This window comes from Oncorhynchus mykiss, chromosome 8 (assembly GCF_013265735.2).
Source record: "Oncorhynchus mykiss isolate Arlee chromosome 8, USDA_OmykA_1.1, whole genome shotgun sequence".
NCBI classification, from domain to species: domain Eukaryota; kingdom Metazoa; phylum Chordata; class Actinopteri; order Salmoniformes; family Salmonidae; genus Oncorhynchus; species Oncorhynchus mykiss.
In genome coordinates this window covers 89,577,634-89,592,633 of record NC_048572.1, presented here as the reverse complement: position 1 = coordinate 89,592,633, position 15,000 = coordinate 89,577,634, and the positions used below count along the sequence as shown (strand labels likewise).

Here is a 15,000-nt window from a genome sequence, read left to right as displayed (position 1 = left end):
GAGACCAGATTCATTTCCAAATCGTTGTTATTTTTGACGTCTATCACTATACTGAATGAGAAGTTATTTTCTGTCCAGCTCTGTCAGTTCTTGATCCATTTCCTTTCATTTGATGGTAAATTATGTTTGGTTGGACAGTTAATTGATTGATCCTAATAAAAAAAATAGACGACACTTTTCAACCGACTTCCCGATTCACTGAATGACTACTGAAGAGAGTGTCTGGCTGGTGTCAACGCTTGAATATCAAGGTATTTGTTATGATTGACATGTCCCTCTGTGTCTCTGTCTCTCTGCAGGTCTGCCTTACATCTCAGGTCTGATGGGCAGCGAGGATCAGGACATCTCTGAGGACAACTCTTACCAGCCTAGACCAACGGTCAACTAAGGAACTACGGTTGGCAGAGTTACCTGGACCCTACTGTAGTAGAGACCAGCCAGTCCCACTTATCCCTGGGTGAATAACCACTGCAGAACCCAGCCTGTCTCTTCAGGGATTATAGGGTTTAACTCTGTGGCCTCTCCAGGACTCACTCAGGCATCTTAAAACTCTCAACTGGAACAACAAACATTTTAGACTGAAAAGTCATCTCACCGTAGTGTTCACAAACAGCCAACTGGACTAGCAGTAGTTCCTCTGAAAGAATCAAGACTTTCCTTCTGGACCTGACCAGTAGCTGTGCTGTACTGCAGGGGAGTTGGGTTGAAGAGCAGCCATCAGGACCCATTTCTACTATAGATCAATACGTTGCTTTGCTGTCGCAGAGTATCGGTCAATTCAGTGTACAACATTACTGTCAACATGAGGGAGGTTATACAGTAACACAGTCCATTGTCTCTCTCTCAATCAGCACCTTCTCACAGTCATACTGCGGTTGATTCAGAGGGCTGATTCAGTTGGTTGATTCAATTATGTGGATTCAGTTGAATGATTCAGTTGGTTGATTCAGTTGGTAGGATTCAGTTGGCTGATTCAGTTGGTTGATTCAGTTCAACAGTGCCGAAGTGATTGAGTACATATCTACACTGACACACTCGGGTCCAGAATACGTACATACCCCTCTTGAGAAAAGTCCTATAATACACTATTATACCATCTGTTGTGAATGTCCAAAAACAATACATTATTGAACTTAATTGACACACTATTTATGCTGATTACAGCCCACTGGGCACACACTGGTTGAATCAGCGTTGTTTCCACGTCATTTCAATGAAATGACTTTGAACCAACATGGAATAGATGTTGAATGGCCGTCTGCCCAGTGGGAGGTGACATGTCATCAGAACAGCTTTTGTTTTGAACCAACATGGAATGGATGTTGAATGGCCGTCTGCCCAGTGGGAGGTGACATGTCATCAGAACAGCTTTTGTTTTGAACCAACATGGAATAGATGTTGAATGGCCGTCTGCCCAGTGGGAGGTGACATGTCATCAGAACAGCTTTTGTTTTGAACCAACATGGAATGGATGTTGAATGGCCGTCTGCCCAGTGGGAGGTGACATGTCATCAGAACAGCTTTTGTTTTGAACCAACATGGAATGGATGTTGAATGGCCGTCTGCCCAGTGGGAGGTGACATGTCATCAGAACAGCTTTTGTTTTGAACCAACATGGAATGGATGTTGAATGGCCGTCTGCCCAGTGGGAGGTGACATGTCATCAGAACAGCTTTTGTTTTGAACCAACATGGAATAGATGTTGAATGGCCGTCTGCCCAGTGGGAGGTGACATGTCATCAGAACAGCTTTTGTTTTGAACCAACATGGAATAGATGTTGAATGGCCGTCTGCCCAGTGGGAGGTGACATGTCATCAGAACAGCTTTTGTTTTGAACCAACATGGAATAGATGTTAAATGGCCGTCTGCCCAGTGGGAGGTGACATGTCATCAGAACAGCTTTTGTTTTGAACCAACATGGAATAGATGTTGAATGGCCGTCTGCCCAGTGGGAGGTGACATGTCATCAGAACAGCTTTTGTTTTGAACCAACATGGAATAGATGTTGAATGGCCGTCTGCCCAGTGGGAGGTGACATGTCATCAGAACAGCTTTTGTTTTGAACCAACATGGAATAGATGTTGAATGGCCGTCTGCCCAGTGGGAGGTGACATGTCATCAGAACAGCTTTTGTTTTGAACCAACATGGAATGGATGTTGAATGGCCGTCTGCCCAGTGGGAGGTGACATGTCATCAGAACAGCTTTTGTTTTGAACCAACATGGAATAGATGTTGAATGGCCGTCTGCCCAGTGGGAGGTGACATGTCATCAGAACAGCTTTTGTTTTGAACCAACATGGAATGGATGTTGAATGGCCGTCTGCCCAGTGGGAGGTGACATGTCATCAGAACAGCTTTTGTTTTGAACCAACATGGAATAGATGTTGAATGGCCGTCTGCCCAGTGGGAGGTGACATGTCATCAGAACAGCTTTTGTTTTGAGGTAAGTTGTCAATGTAACTATTGTGTGTTTTATTCCAGTGTTGGGAACATTTAATTCCAGTGTGGTAGTCATTGTGTTGTAGTAATAATATGACGTTGTGTTGCTTTAAACTACATCATGTTGTGTGTTTTGATGACATGTTCTTATGTAAATTGCGTTGCAAGTAAAATAAGGATTTGTGGGGGCATTTATTAAATTAAAACGAATCAGGATTGTGAAAAGGGATACCTTGCAATATGGATAAACCGAGTGGAATAAATACTGAGCAACAATATAAACGCAACCATTTTACTGAGTTACTGGTCCTATGACTTCGTTAGGGCTTAATCTATGGATTTCACATGACTGCGTAGGGGCACAGCCGTGGGCGGTCCTTGGCCAAGGAGAAATGCTCACTAACAGGGATGTAAAACACAATGTGCTCAAAATTAGATAGAAATCATATTTTTGTACGTATGGAACATTTCTGGGATCTTCTTTTTTTCAGCTCATGAAACATGGGACCAACTCTTTACATGTTGCGGTTATATTTTTGTTCAGTATATATGAATAGTAGAATATATTTCCTGGGTGATATTCAGGTTACTGGACAGACAGAGATGATTCTACGTCTCAAACAATAGAACTAGAATCATTAGAGTAGAATCATTCTAATTCTACGGGGGAAACATTTTGCACAGGGTGACTAGGAAACTGCCTTATAGGAAAACATTTGATCTCTCTCAAATTGTTTTGTATTCATTGCTTTTTATTTCCAATATATTGTGAAGTGACTTTTTCCCCCCTACTGTTCATGTCTGTTTTTTGCTCATTCTTTGGGAAGTATATTAAACATATTTCATACTACTGTCATACACTGTGTGTTTGTTTGTCTACCTTGTCAGAGTTTCTAGAATAATTCTCCACATAAACACAAACAGCATTTTATTGGTTAGTGGGGAAGGAGGGCCCCTCTCACCCTGCTCCTCCCTCCCTCTCACCCTACCTCTCTCTAACCCTACCCCTCTCTCTCACCCTGCCCCTCCCTAACCCTACCCCTCCCTCTCACCCTTCCCCTCCCTCACACTACCCCTCCCTCTCACCCTTCCCCTCCCTCTCACCCTTCCCCTCCCTCTCACCCTGCCCCTCCCTAACTCTACCCCTCCCTCTCACCCTACCTCTCCCTAACCCTACCCCTCTCTCTCACCCTTCCGCTCCCTAACCCTACCCCTCCCTCTCACCCTGCATCTCCCTCTCACCATACCCCTCCCTAACCCTACCCCTCCCTCTCACCCTACCCCTCCCTCTCACCCTTCCCCTCCCTCTCACCCTTCCCCTCCCTAACTCTACCCCTCCCTCTCACCCTACCTCTCCCTAACCCTACCCCTCTCTCTCACCCTGCCCCTCCCTAACCCTACCCCTCCCTCTCACCCTGCCCCTCCCTCTCACCCTTCCCCTCCCTAACCCTACCCCTCCCTCTCACCCTGCATCTCCCTCTCACCATACCCCTCCCTAATCCTACCCCTCCCTCTCACCCTGCATCTCCCTCTCACCCTACCCCTCCCTCTCTCTGTTTTTTATTATAATTTCTAGGTGGAGTTTGCTAGCTACAGTATAGCCTAGCTTTTAGCTAGCAGCACTGTAAACTAGCTTGGCTTGCTGTAAAGTTTTATAGAAACAAGTTGAGGAAAAAGTAACTCTGGACATTATTATGAGCTGTCCTCCCCTCAGCAGCCTCCTGTGGAGATGATGTAATGAAATACGCCACGATGTCAACAGGGCATCAGCTGACAGTTGGCCAAGTATTCTAAACTCTGGATAGGCAAGATTATTTGGAGATTGGACGGTAGCTATCTAAGTCAGAAAGATCTCCCCCTTTATGTAAAGGGAGGACATTCCAGATCAGATGAAACCAGAAACAATTGTCAAGTTAAAAATGTAGGTCAGTGGTTCTGCAATAAGTGGGGCAGAGAGCTGCAGTAAGTAGGGCAGAGAGCTGCAGTAAGTGGGGCAGAGAGCTGCAGTAAGAAGGGCAGAGAGCTGCAGTAAGTGGGGCAGAGAGCTGCAGTAAGAAGGGCAGAGAGCTGCAGTAAGAAGGGCAGAGAGCTGCAGTAAGTAGGGCAGAGAGCTGCAGTAAGTAGGGCAGAGAGCTGCAGTAAGTAGGGCAGAGAGCTGCAGTAAGAAGGGCAGAGAGCTGCAGTAAGTGGGGCAGAGAGCTGCAGTAAGTAGGGCAGAGAGCTGCAGTAAGTAGGGCAGAGAGCTGCAGTAAGTGGGGCAGAGAGCTGCAGTAAGTAGGGCAGAGAGCGGCAGTAAGTAGGGCAGAGAGCTGCAGTAAGTAGGGCAGAGAGCTGCAGTAAGTAGGGCAGAGAGCTGCAGTAAGTAGGGCAGAGAGCTGCAGTAAGTGGGGCAGAGAGCTGCAGTAAGTAGGGCAGAGAGCTGCAGTAAGTAGGGCAGAGAGCTGCAGTAAGTAGGGCAGAGAGCTGCAGTAAGTAGGGCAGAGAGCTGCAGTAAGAAGGGGGTCAAGTGAATCAGCACCTTTTGGATGTTTTTAACATTAGTCTTTAGCAAAGCCTTTAGTACATCATATACATCAAATGGTTGAAATTAAAATAAAGTATTTTAGTCTGTTAGTGCATCATGTTCTACAATCTGTTCTGAGTGCAGGACTCCCTCTAGTGGGAATGAGATGCATTTTCAGAGACTATCCTTTCAAACAGGCGGCCAGCTGAAGCAAAACGGTTATTAAAAGCACCACAAATCACTGCACCATGACATGAGCCATGGGAGCTGGCGGTGGTGGAAAAAGCATCCAATTGTCATACTTGAGTAAAAGTAAAGATGCCTTCATTGAAAATGACTCAAGTGAAAGTCACCCAGTAAAATACTACTTGAGTAAAAGTCTAAAAGTATTTGGTTTTAAATACACTTAAGTGTAAATCATTCAAATTCCTTATATTAAGCAAGACAGCCCCATTTTTTTTTTTTTTTTTTTTAAATATACGGATTGCCAGTGGCACGCTCCAACACTCGGACAAATGAAGCATGTTTAGTGGGTCCACCAGATCAGAGGCTAGTAGGGATGACCAGGGATGTTCTCTGTTTAGTGGGTCCACCAGATCAGAGGCAGTAGGGATGACCAGGGATGTTCTCTGTTTAGTGAGTCCTCCAGATCAGAGGCTAGTAGGGATGACCAGGGATGTTCTCTGTTTAGTGAGTCCTCCAGATCAGAGACAGTAGGAATGACCAGGGATGTTCTCTGTTTAGTGAGTCCGCCAGATCAGAGGCAGTAGGGATGACCAGGGATGTTCTCTGTTTAGTGAGTCCTCCAGATCAGAGGCAGTAGGGATGACCAGGGATGTTCTCTGTTTAGTGAGTCCACCAGATCAGAGGCAGTAGGGATGACCAGGGATGTTCTCTGTTTAGTGGGTCCACCAGATCAGAGGCTAGTAGGGATGACCAGGGATGTTCTCTGTTTAGTGGGTCCACCAGATCAGAAGCTAGAAGGGATGACCAGGGATGTTCTCTGTTTAGTGAGTCCTCCAGATCAGAGCCAGTAGGGATGACCAGGGATGTTCTCTGTTTAGTGAGTCCTCCAGATCAGAGGCAGTAGGGATGACCAGGGATGTTCTCTGTTTAGTGAGTCCTCCAGATCAGAGACAGTAGGGATGACCAGGGATGTTCTCTGTTTAGTGAGTCCTCCAGATCAGAGACAGTAGGGATGACCAGGGATGTTCTCTGTTTAGTGAGTCCTCCAGATCAGAGACAGTAGGGATGACCAGGGATGTTCTCTGTTTAGTGGGTCCGCCAGATCAGAGCCAGTAGGGATGACCAGGGATGTTCTCTGTTTAGTGAGTCCTCCAGATCAGAGGCAGTAGGGAGGACCAGGGATGTTCTCTGTTTAGTGAGTCCGCCAGATCAGAGCCAGTAGGGATGACCAGGGATGTTCTCTGTTTAGTGGGTCCACCAGATCAGAGGCAGTAGGGATGACCAGGGATGTTCTCTGTTTAGTGAGTCCTCCAGATCAGAGCCAGTAGGGATGACCAGGGATGTTCTCTGTTTAGTGGGTCCACCAGATCAGAGGCAGTAGGGATGACCAGGGATGTTCTCTGTTTAGTGAGTCCTCCAGATCAGAGGCTAGTAGGGATGACCAGGGATGTTCTCTGTTTAGTGGGTCCACCAGATCAGAGCCAGTAGGGATGACCAGGGATGTTCTCTGTTTAGTGAGTCCTCCAGATCAGAGCCAGTAGGGATGACCAGGGATGTTCTCTGTTTAGTGGGTCCACCAGATCAGAGGCAGTAGGGATGACCAGGGATGTTCTCTGTTTAGTGAGTCCGCCAGATCAGAGGCAGTAGAGATGACCAGGGATGTTCTCTGTTTAGTGGGTCCACCAGATCAGAGGCAGTAGGGATGACCAGGGATGTTCTCTGTTTAGTGAGTCCTCCAGATCAGAGGCAGTAGGGATGACCAGGGATGTTCTCTGTTTAGTGGGTCCACCAGATCAGAGGCTAGTAGGGATGACCAGGGATGTTCTCTGTTTAGTGGGTCCACCAGATCAGAGGTAGTAGGGATGACCAGGGATGTTCTCTGTTTAGTGAGTCCGCCAGATCAGAGCCAGTAGGGATGACCAGGGATGTTCTCTGTTTAGTGGGTCCACCAGATCAGAGGCAGTAGGGACGACCAGGGATGTTCTCTGTTTAGTGAGTCCGCCAGATCAGAGCCAGTAGGGATGACCAGGGATGTTCTCTGTTTAGTGGGTCCACCAGATCAGAGGCAGTAGGGATGACCAGGGATGTTCTCTGTTTAGTGGGTCCACCAGATCAGAGGCAGTAGGGATGACCAGGGATGTTCTCTGTTTAGTGAGTCCTCCAGATCAGAGGCTAGTAGGGATGACCAGGGATGTTCTCTGTTTAGTGGGTCCACCAGATCAGAGCCAGTAGGGATGACCAGGGATGTTCTCTGTTTAGTGAGTCCTCCAGATCAGAGCCAGTAGGGATGACCAGGGATGTTCTCTGTTTAGTGGGTCCACCAGATCAGAGGCAGTAGGGATGACCAGGGATGTTCTCTGTTTAGTGAGTCCGCCAGATCAGAGGCAGTAGAGATGACCAGGGATGTTCTCTGTTTAGTGGGTCCACCAGATCAGAGGCAGTAGGGATGACCAGGGATGTTCTCTGTTTAGTGAGTCCTCCAGATCAGAGGCAGTAGGGATGACCAGGGATGTTCTCTGTTTAGTGGGTCCACCAGATCAGAGGCTAGTAGGGATGACCAGGGATGTTCTCTGTTTAGTGGGTCCACCAGATCAGAGGCAGTAGGGATGACCAGGGATGTTCTCTGTTTAGTGAGTCCGCCAGATCAGAGCCAGTAGGGATGACCAGGGATGTTCTCTGTTTAGTGGGTCCACCAGATCAGAGGCAGTAGGGACGACCAGGGATGTTCTCTGTTTAGTGAGTCCGCCAGATCAGAGCCAGTAGGGATGACCAGGGATGTTCTCTGTTTAGTGGGTCCACCAGATCAGAGGCAGTAGGGATGACCAGGGATGTTCTCTGTTTAGTGGGTCCACCAGATCAGAGGCAGCAGGGATGACCAGGGATGTTCTCTGTTTAGTGGGTCCACCAGATCAGAGGCAGTAGGGATGACCAGGGATGTTCTCTGTTTAGTGGGTCCACCAGATCAGAGGCAGTAGGGATGACCAGGGATGTTCTCTGTTTAGTGAGTCCGCCAGATCAGAGCCAGTAGGGATGACCAGGGATGTTCTCTGTTTAGTGGGTCCACCAGATCAGAGGCAGTAGGGATGACCAGGGATGTTCTCTGTTTAGTGGGTCCACCAGATCAGAGGCAGTAGGGATGACCAGGGATGTTCTCTGTTTAGTGAGTCCTCCAGATCAGAGGCAGTAGGGATGACCAGGGATGTTCTCTGTTTAGTGGGTCCGCCAGATCAGAGCCAGTAGGGATGACCAGGGATGTTCTCTGTTTAGTGAGTCCTCCAGATCAGAGGCAGTAGGGAGGACCAGGGATGTTCTCTGTTTAGTGAGTCCTCCAGATCAGAGCCAGTAGGGATGACCAGGGATGTTCTCTGTTTAGTGGGTCCACCAGATCAGAGGCAGTAGGGATGACCAGGGATGTTCTCTGTTTAGTGAGTCCTCCAGATCAGAGGCTAGTAGGGATGACCAGGGATGTTCTCTGTTTAGTGGGTCCACCAGATCAGAGCCAGTAGGGATGACCAGGGATGTTCTCTGTTTAGTGAGTCCTCCAGATCAGAGCCAGTAGGGATGACCAGGGATGTTCTCTGTTTAGTGGGTCCACCAGATCAGAGGCAGTAGGGATGACCAGGGATGTTCTCTGTTTAGTGAGTCCGCCAGATCAGAGGCAGTAGAGATGACCAGGGATGTTCTCTGTTTAGTGGGTCCACCAGATCAGAGGCAGTAGGGATGACCAGGGATGTTCTCTGTTTAGTGAGTCCTCCAGATCAGAGGCAGTAGGGATGACCAGGGATGTTCTCTGTTTAGTGGGTCCACCAGATCAGAGGCTAGTAGGGATGACCAGGGATGTTCTCTGTTTAGTGGGTCCACCAGATCAGAGGCAGTAGGGATGACCAGGGATGTTCTCTGTTTAGTGAGTCCGCCAGATCAGAGCCAGTAGGGATGACCAGGGATGTTCTCTGTTTAGTGGGTCCACCAGATCAGAGGCAGTAGGGACGACCAGGGATGTTTTCTGTTTAGTGAGTCCGCCAGATCAGAGCCAGTAGGGATGACCAGGGATGTTCTCTGTTTAGTAGGTCCACCAGATCAGAGGCAGTAGGGATGACCAGGGATGTTCTCTGTTTAGTGGGTCCACCAGATCAGAGGCAGTAGGGACGACCAGGGATGTTTTCTGTTTAGTGAGTCCGCCAGATCAGAGCCAGTAGGGATGACCAGGGATGTTCTCTGTTTAGTGAGTCCTCCAGATCAGAGCCAGTAGGGATGACCAGGGATGTTCTCTGTTTAGTGAGTCTGCCAGATCAGAGGCAGTAGGGATGACCAGGGATGTTCTCTGTTTAGTGGGTCCACCAGATCAGAGGCAGTAGGGATGACCAGGGATGTTCTCTGTTTAGTGAGTCCGCCAGATCAGAGCCAGTAGGGATGACCAGGGATGTTCTCTGTTTAGTGAGTCCGCCAGATCAGAGCCAGTAGGGATGACCAGGGATGTTCTCTTGATAATTTGACCATTTTCCTGTCCTGCTAAGCATTCAAAATGTAACAAATACCTTTGTGTCAGGGACAATTTATGGAGTAAAAAGTACATTATTTTATATAGTAATGTAGTGAAGTAATAAAAGTTTTAAAAAATAGTTAAGTACATATACCATAAAAAACTACTTAAGAAGTACTTTCAAGTATTTTTACTTAAGTACTTTACATCACTAGGAGCTGGCCAATAGGAAAAGCTGGTGTGCACTATATGAAACCCCGATTAGAAATTCTCATACCGTCTTCTCCTCTGGATAATGTGGAGTATTTTAGACTCCTGAAATAAAGTCTAAGACACGTGTCCCCTTGGACTCGCCCACTTGAGTATCCTGCCTAAATATCATGTGGATTGACGAAACGCTACAGAGCCTTCAGAAAGTATTCATACCCCTTGACTTATAGTGCAACATTTTACCATTATTCTTTTCAAAATTCTTCAAGCTTTATCAACATGGTTGTTAATCAATGTTAGACAACTATTTTCAGTAGGTTTAAGTCAAAACTGTAACTCGGCCGCACAGGAACACTCACTGTCTGTTTGGTAAACAACTCCAGTGTCGATTTGGCCTTGTGTTTTAGGTTATTGTCCTGCTGAAATGTGAATTAATATCCCAGTGTCTGGTGGAAAACAGACTGAACCAGATTTTCCTCTAGGATTTTGCATATATTCATCAGCATTCTGTTTCTTTTTGATCCTGAAAAACTCCCCAGTCCTTAATGATGACAAGCATACCCATAACATGATGCAGCCACCACCATGCTTGAACATATGGAGAGTTGTACTCAGTGATGTGTTGTATTAGATTTGCACCAAACACCTTGTTTTCAGGACAAAAAGTGAATTGCTTTGGCACATTTTTAGCAGCATTACTTTAATGCTTTATTCTGTACAGGCGTCCTTCTTTTCACTCTGTCAAATAGATTAGTATTGTGGAGTAACTACAATGTTGTTGATCCATCCTCAGTTTTCTCCTATCACAGCCATTAAACTATGTAACTGTTTTAATGTCACCATTGGTGTCATGGTGAAATCCCTGAACAGTTTCCTTCCTCTCCAGCAACTGAGTTAGGAAGGACGCCTGTATCTTTGTAATGACTGGGTGTATTGATACACCATCCAAAGTGTAATTAATAACTTCACCATGATCAAAGGGATATTCAATGTCTGATATTTTTATTTTTACCCATCTATCCAGGCTGTATCACAACCGGCTGTGATTGAGAGTCCCATAGGACGGCTCACAATTGGTCCAGCGTCATCTGGGTTTGGCTGGTGTAGGCCCTCATTGTAAAATAAGAATTTGTTCTTAACTGACTTGCCTAGTTTTATAAAGGTTAAAAAAATATCAATGGGTGCTCCTCTTTGTGAGGCATTAGAAAACCTCCCTGGTCTTTGCAGTTGATTCTGTGTTTGAAATGTACTGTTCGACTGGAACCTTACAGTTAGTTGTATGTGTGGGGTACAGAGATGAGGTAGTCATTCAAAAATCACGTTAAACACTATTATTGCACACAGAGTGAGTCCATGCAACTTATTATGTGACTTGTTAAGCACATTTTTACTCCTGAACTTATTTAGGCTTGTCATAACAAAGGGGTGAATACCTATTGACATTTCAACTTTAAATTTTGTATTAATTTAAATATTAAAAAAATTGAACAACATAATTCCACTTTGACGTTATGGTGTGTAGACCAAAATCCAAATGTAATACATTTTAAATTCAGGCTGTAACAAAATGTGGAACGAGTCAAGAGGTGTGAATACTTTCTGATGGTGCTGTATCTTTCAAAATGCATCGTCGATGTTGATTAATTAGTGAAGAAATTAAGAATTAAAATAGGCTTCTTCAATAGGAACAGCTTCTGTCTTTTGTTTAAATAGCAGGAAACAAACCATTCAGCCAACATCCTTCTGGTTATTGATTATGGCGATATCATCTAAATGAATGCAGCTGCCACTGTATTGAAGCCATTGGGTGCAGTTCATCCTAGTGCATTGCACTTTACGGGCGACAGGTTCGGTACACTTAGCATTGTGAATCAGAATGTGTGCTGGCCCTCCTATGGAGAGCCCTTTGATTTCCACTGTTGATCTGCTTTGAGCTTTTTTTTGCAGCTTGTGTGTAGAATGATCTACGATGCCCTTTAAAATGTGAAGAATTGGTGCCTCTAGGGCATTACAGACGGTTGTTAGGGAACCCTCTAGGGCATTACAGACGGTTGTTAGGGAACCCTCTAGGGCATTACAGACGGTTGTTAGGGAACCCTCTAGGGCATTACAGATGGTTGTTAGGGAACCCTCTAGGGCATTACAGACGGTTGTTAGGGAACCCTCTAGGGCATTACAGACGGTTGATAGGGAACCCTCTAGGGCATTACAGACGGTTGTTAGGGAACCCTCTAGGGCATTACAGACGGTTGTTAGGGAACCCTCTAGGGCATTACAGACGGCTGTTAGGGAACCCTCTAGGGCATTACAGACGGTTGTTAGGGAACCCTCTAGGGCATTACAGACGGTTGTTAGGGAACCCTCTAGGGCATTTCAGATGGTTGTTAGGGAACCCTCTAGGGCATTACAGACGGTTGTTAGGGAACCCTCTAGGGCATTTCAGACGTTTGTTAGGGAACCCTCTAGGGCATTACAGACGGTTGATAGGGAACCCTCTAGGGCATTACAGACGGTTGTTAGGGAACCCTCTAGGGCATTACAGACGGTTGTTAGGGAACCCTCTAGGGCATTTCAGACGGTTGTTAGGGAACCCTCTATGGCATTTCAGACGGTTGTTAGGGAACCCTCTAGGGCATTTCAGACGGTTGTTAGGGAACCCCCTAGGGCATTTCAGACGGTTGTTAGGGAACCCTCTAGGGCATTTCAGACGGTTGTTAGGGAACCCTCTAGGGCATTTCAGACGGTTGTTAGGGAACCCTCTAGGGCATTACAGACGGTTGTTAGGGGACCCTCTAGGGCATTTCAGACGGTTGTTAGGGAACCCTCTAGGGCATTTCAGACGGTTGTTAGGGAACCCTCTAGGGCATTACAGACGGTTGTTAGGGGACCCTCTAGGGCATTTCAGACAGTTGTTAGGAAACCCTCTAGGGCATTTCAGACGGTTGTTAGGGAACCCTCTAGGGCATTACAGACGGTTGTTAGGGGACCCTCTAGGGCATTTCAGACGGTTGTTAGAGAACCCTCTAGAGCAAGGCAAAAGCTGGCCCTGGGGGCGGTATGCGGCCCGCGATCTGATTCAATACGGCCCGCGGAATCATCCTCAGATCACATAATGAATTGAGACCACATTGAGGCCATAGCGGGACTTCCTGTACTTATTCCTGTCCTCAGGGTTGTCTACGATAGCCCTGTATGTCCGTATCCTCAGGGTTGTCTACGATAGCCCTGTATGTCCGTATCCTCAGGGTTGTCTACGATAGCCCTGTATGTCCGTATCCTCAGGGTTGTCTATAATAGCCCTGTATGTCCGTATCCTCAGTGTTGTCTACGATAGCCCTGTATGTCCGTATCCTCAGGGTTGTCTATAATAGCCCTGTATGTCCGTATCCTCAGGGTTGTCTACGATAGCCCTGTATGTCCGTATCCTCAGGGTTGTCTACGATAGCCCTGTATGTCCGTATCCTCAGGGTTGTCTACGATAGCCCTGTATGTGGTAGCCCTGTGCGTGATAGCCCTGATGAGGGAGGGCCTAGTCTGCTTACTTGAGGTTAGAATAACAGTGGTCTAGGACTTTATCTCCCCTAGTGGCTTTGAAGACGTGTTGATGGAAGTTGTGCATTACGTGTCTTAATGATGTGAAATTCAAATTGCCAGCAACCGGAAAAGCAGCCTTTTGGATTTAAGTTAGCTTGTTATTTTTCAAGTCCTGAGGTAGAATGTATACAATAGTCACGATAATAGCAAAAAACTCCCTCGGGAGGTGGAAGGGTCGGTATTTGACTATCAGGCATTCCAAGAAGGGTTACACAGTGTAACAATGTCTCAGCCTCCAGTATTTATGCTGTAATAGATTGTGTTGGGGGGCTAGGGTCAGTCTGTTATATCTAGAGTACTTATCCTGTCTCATTCAGTGTCCTGTGTGAATTTAAGTATGCTCCCTCTAATTCTCTCTCTTTCTCTCTCTCTCTCTCTTTCACTCTCTCTTCTCTCGGAGGACCTGAGCCCTAGGACCATGCCTCAGGACTACCTGGTCTGATGACTCCTTGCTGTCCCCAGTCCACCTGGTCATGCTGCTGCTCCAGTTTCAACTGTTCTGCCTGCGGCTATGGAACCCTGACCTGTTCACCGGACGTGCCACCTATCCCAGACCTGCTGTTTTGGACCCTTTTTCTACCACACCTGCTGTCTCTAACTCTGAATGATCGGCTATGAAAAGCCAACTGACATTTACTCCTGAGGTGCTGACCTGTTGCACCCTCTACAACTACTGTGGTTATTATTATTTGACCCTGCTGGTCATTTATAAACATTTGAACATCTTGGCCATGTTCTGTTATAATCTCCACCCGGCACAGCCAGTACAGGACTGGCCACCCCTCAGAGCCTGGTTCCTCTGGTCTACCCAGTACAGCCAGAAGAGGACTGGCCACCCATCAGAGCCTGGTTCCTCTGGTCTACCCAGTACAGCCAGTAGAGGACTGGCCACCCCTCAGAGCCTGGTTCCTCTGGTCTACCCAGTACAGCCAGAAGAGGACAAGCCACTCCTCAGAGCCTGGTTCCCCTCTAGGTTTCTTCCTGGGTTTTGGCCTTTCTAGGGAGTTTTTCCTAGCCACCGTGCTTCTACACCTGCATTGCTTGCTGTTTGGGGTTTTAGGCTGGGTTTCTGTACAGCACTTTGAGATATCAGCTGATGTAAAAAGGGCTTTATTAATAAATAGATTTGTTTGATGGATCCAGTATGGAGCCATTTGAACAGATTATAAATAATTAGTAGGACAAGCATTTGTCATCATTGTGATGTCTCCAGATTGAGTTTAGATGTAGTAAACTTTAGCTAGCTAGCTAACGTTAGCATTGCTAGCTATTTCTGACCAACATTGCTAGCTGATGGCATCATTGCCATCTCTCTAAAGTAAACATGACGACTTCATAATGATGGCAAAGTTGTTTTCCATTAATTATTTGTCTACTTTAGAAATGTCATCGTATTTCCAGGCCACTATAGTGTACATTTGACAAAACAGTCATTAGCCAGAAAGTCTTGGCATTAACCATCAGCCGGACATCAATATGCCAGGGCATCTGAAGAACTCTCCAGTTGTCATTACAATAACAGGCCACCAGGTAGCGATAGTTGTTCTCTCTCGCTCTCTTTTCACTGTTCTCATGTGTAAACCCCT

The 15,000-nt window shown here is 46.6% G+C and overlaps 2 protein-coding genes across 5 annotated transcripts in view; both read left to right on the top strand.

Moving 5' to 3' along the window:
• Positions 1-3,295, top strand: part of LOC118965584 (major facilitator superfamily domain-containing protein 12-like) — a 9,279-nt gene extending 5,984 nt beyond the window's left edge. For 2 of the 3 annotated variants that reach the window (XM_036986730.1, XM_036986729.1), the window contains one exon: positions 300-3,295. In XM_036986730.1, the coding sequence (XP_036842625.1) occupies positions 300-388 (89 nt within the window). In that variant the 3' untranslated portion in view covers positions 389-3,295. The remainder of the gene's footprint in view (positions 1-299) is intronic. The other variant, XM_036986731.1, reaches the window with a different exon arrangement.
• LOC110530890 (major facilitator superfamily domain-containing protein 12) overlaps positions 1-3,297 on the top strand; it is a 45,006-nt gene extending 41,709 nt beyond the window's left edge. For both annotated transcript variants that reach the window (XR_005053001.1, XR_005053000.1), the window contains exon 13: positions 1,273-3,297. The gene's annotated coding sequence lies outside the window, so the exon portion shown is untranslated. The remainder of the gene's footprint in view (positions 1-1,272) is intronic.
• Positions 3,298-15,000: the final 11,703 nt, after the last annotated feature.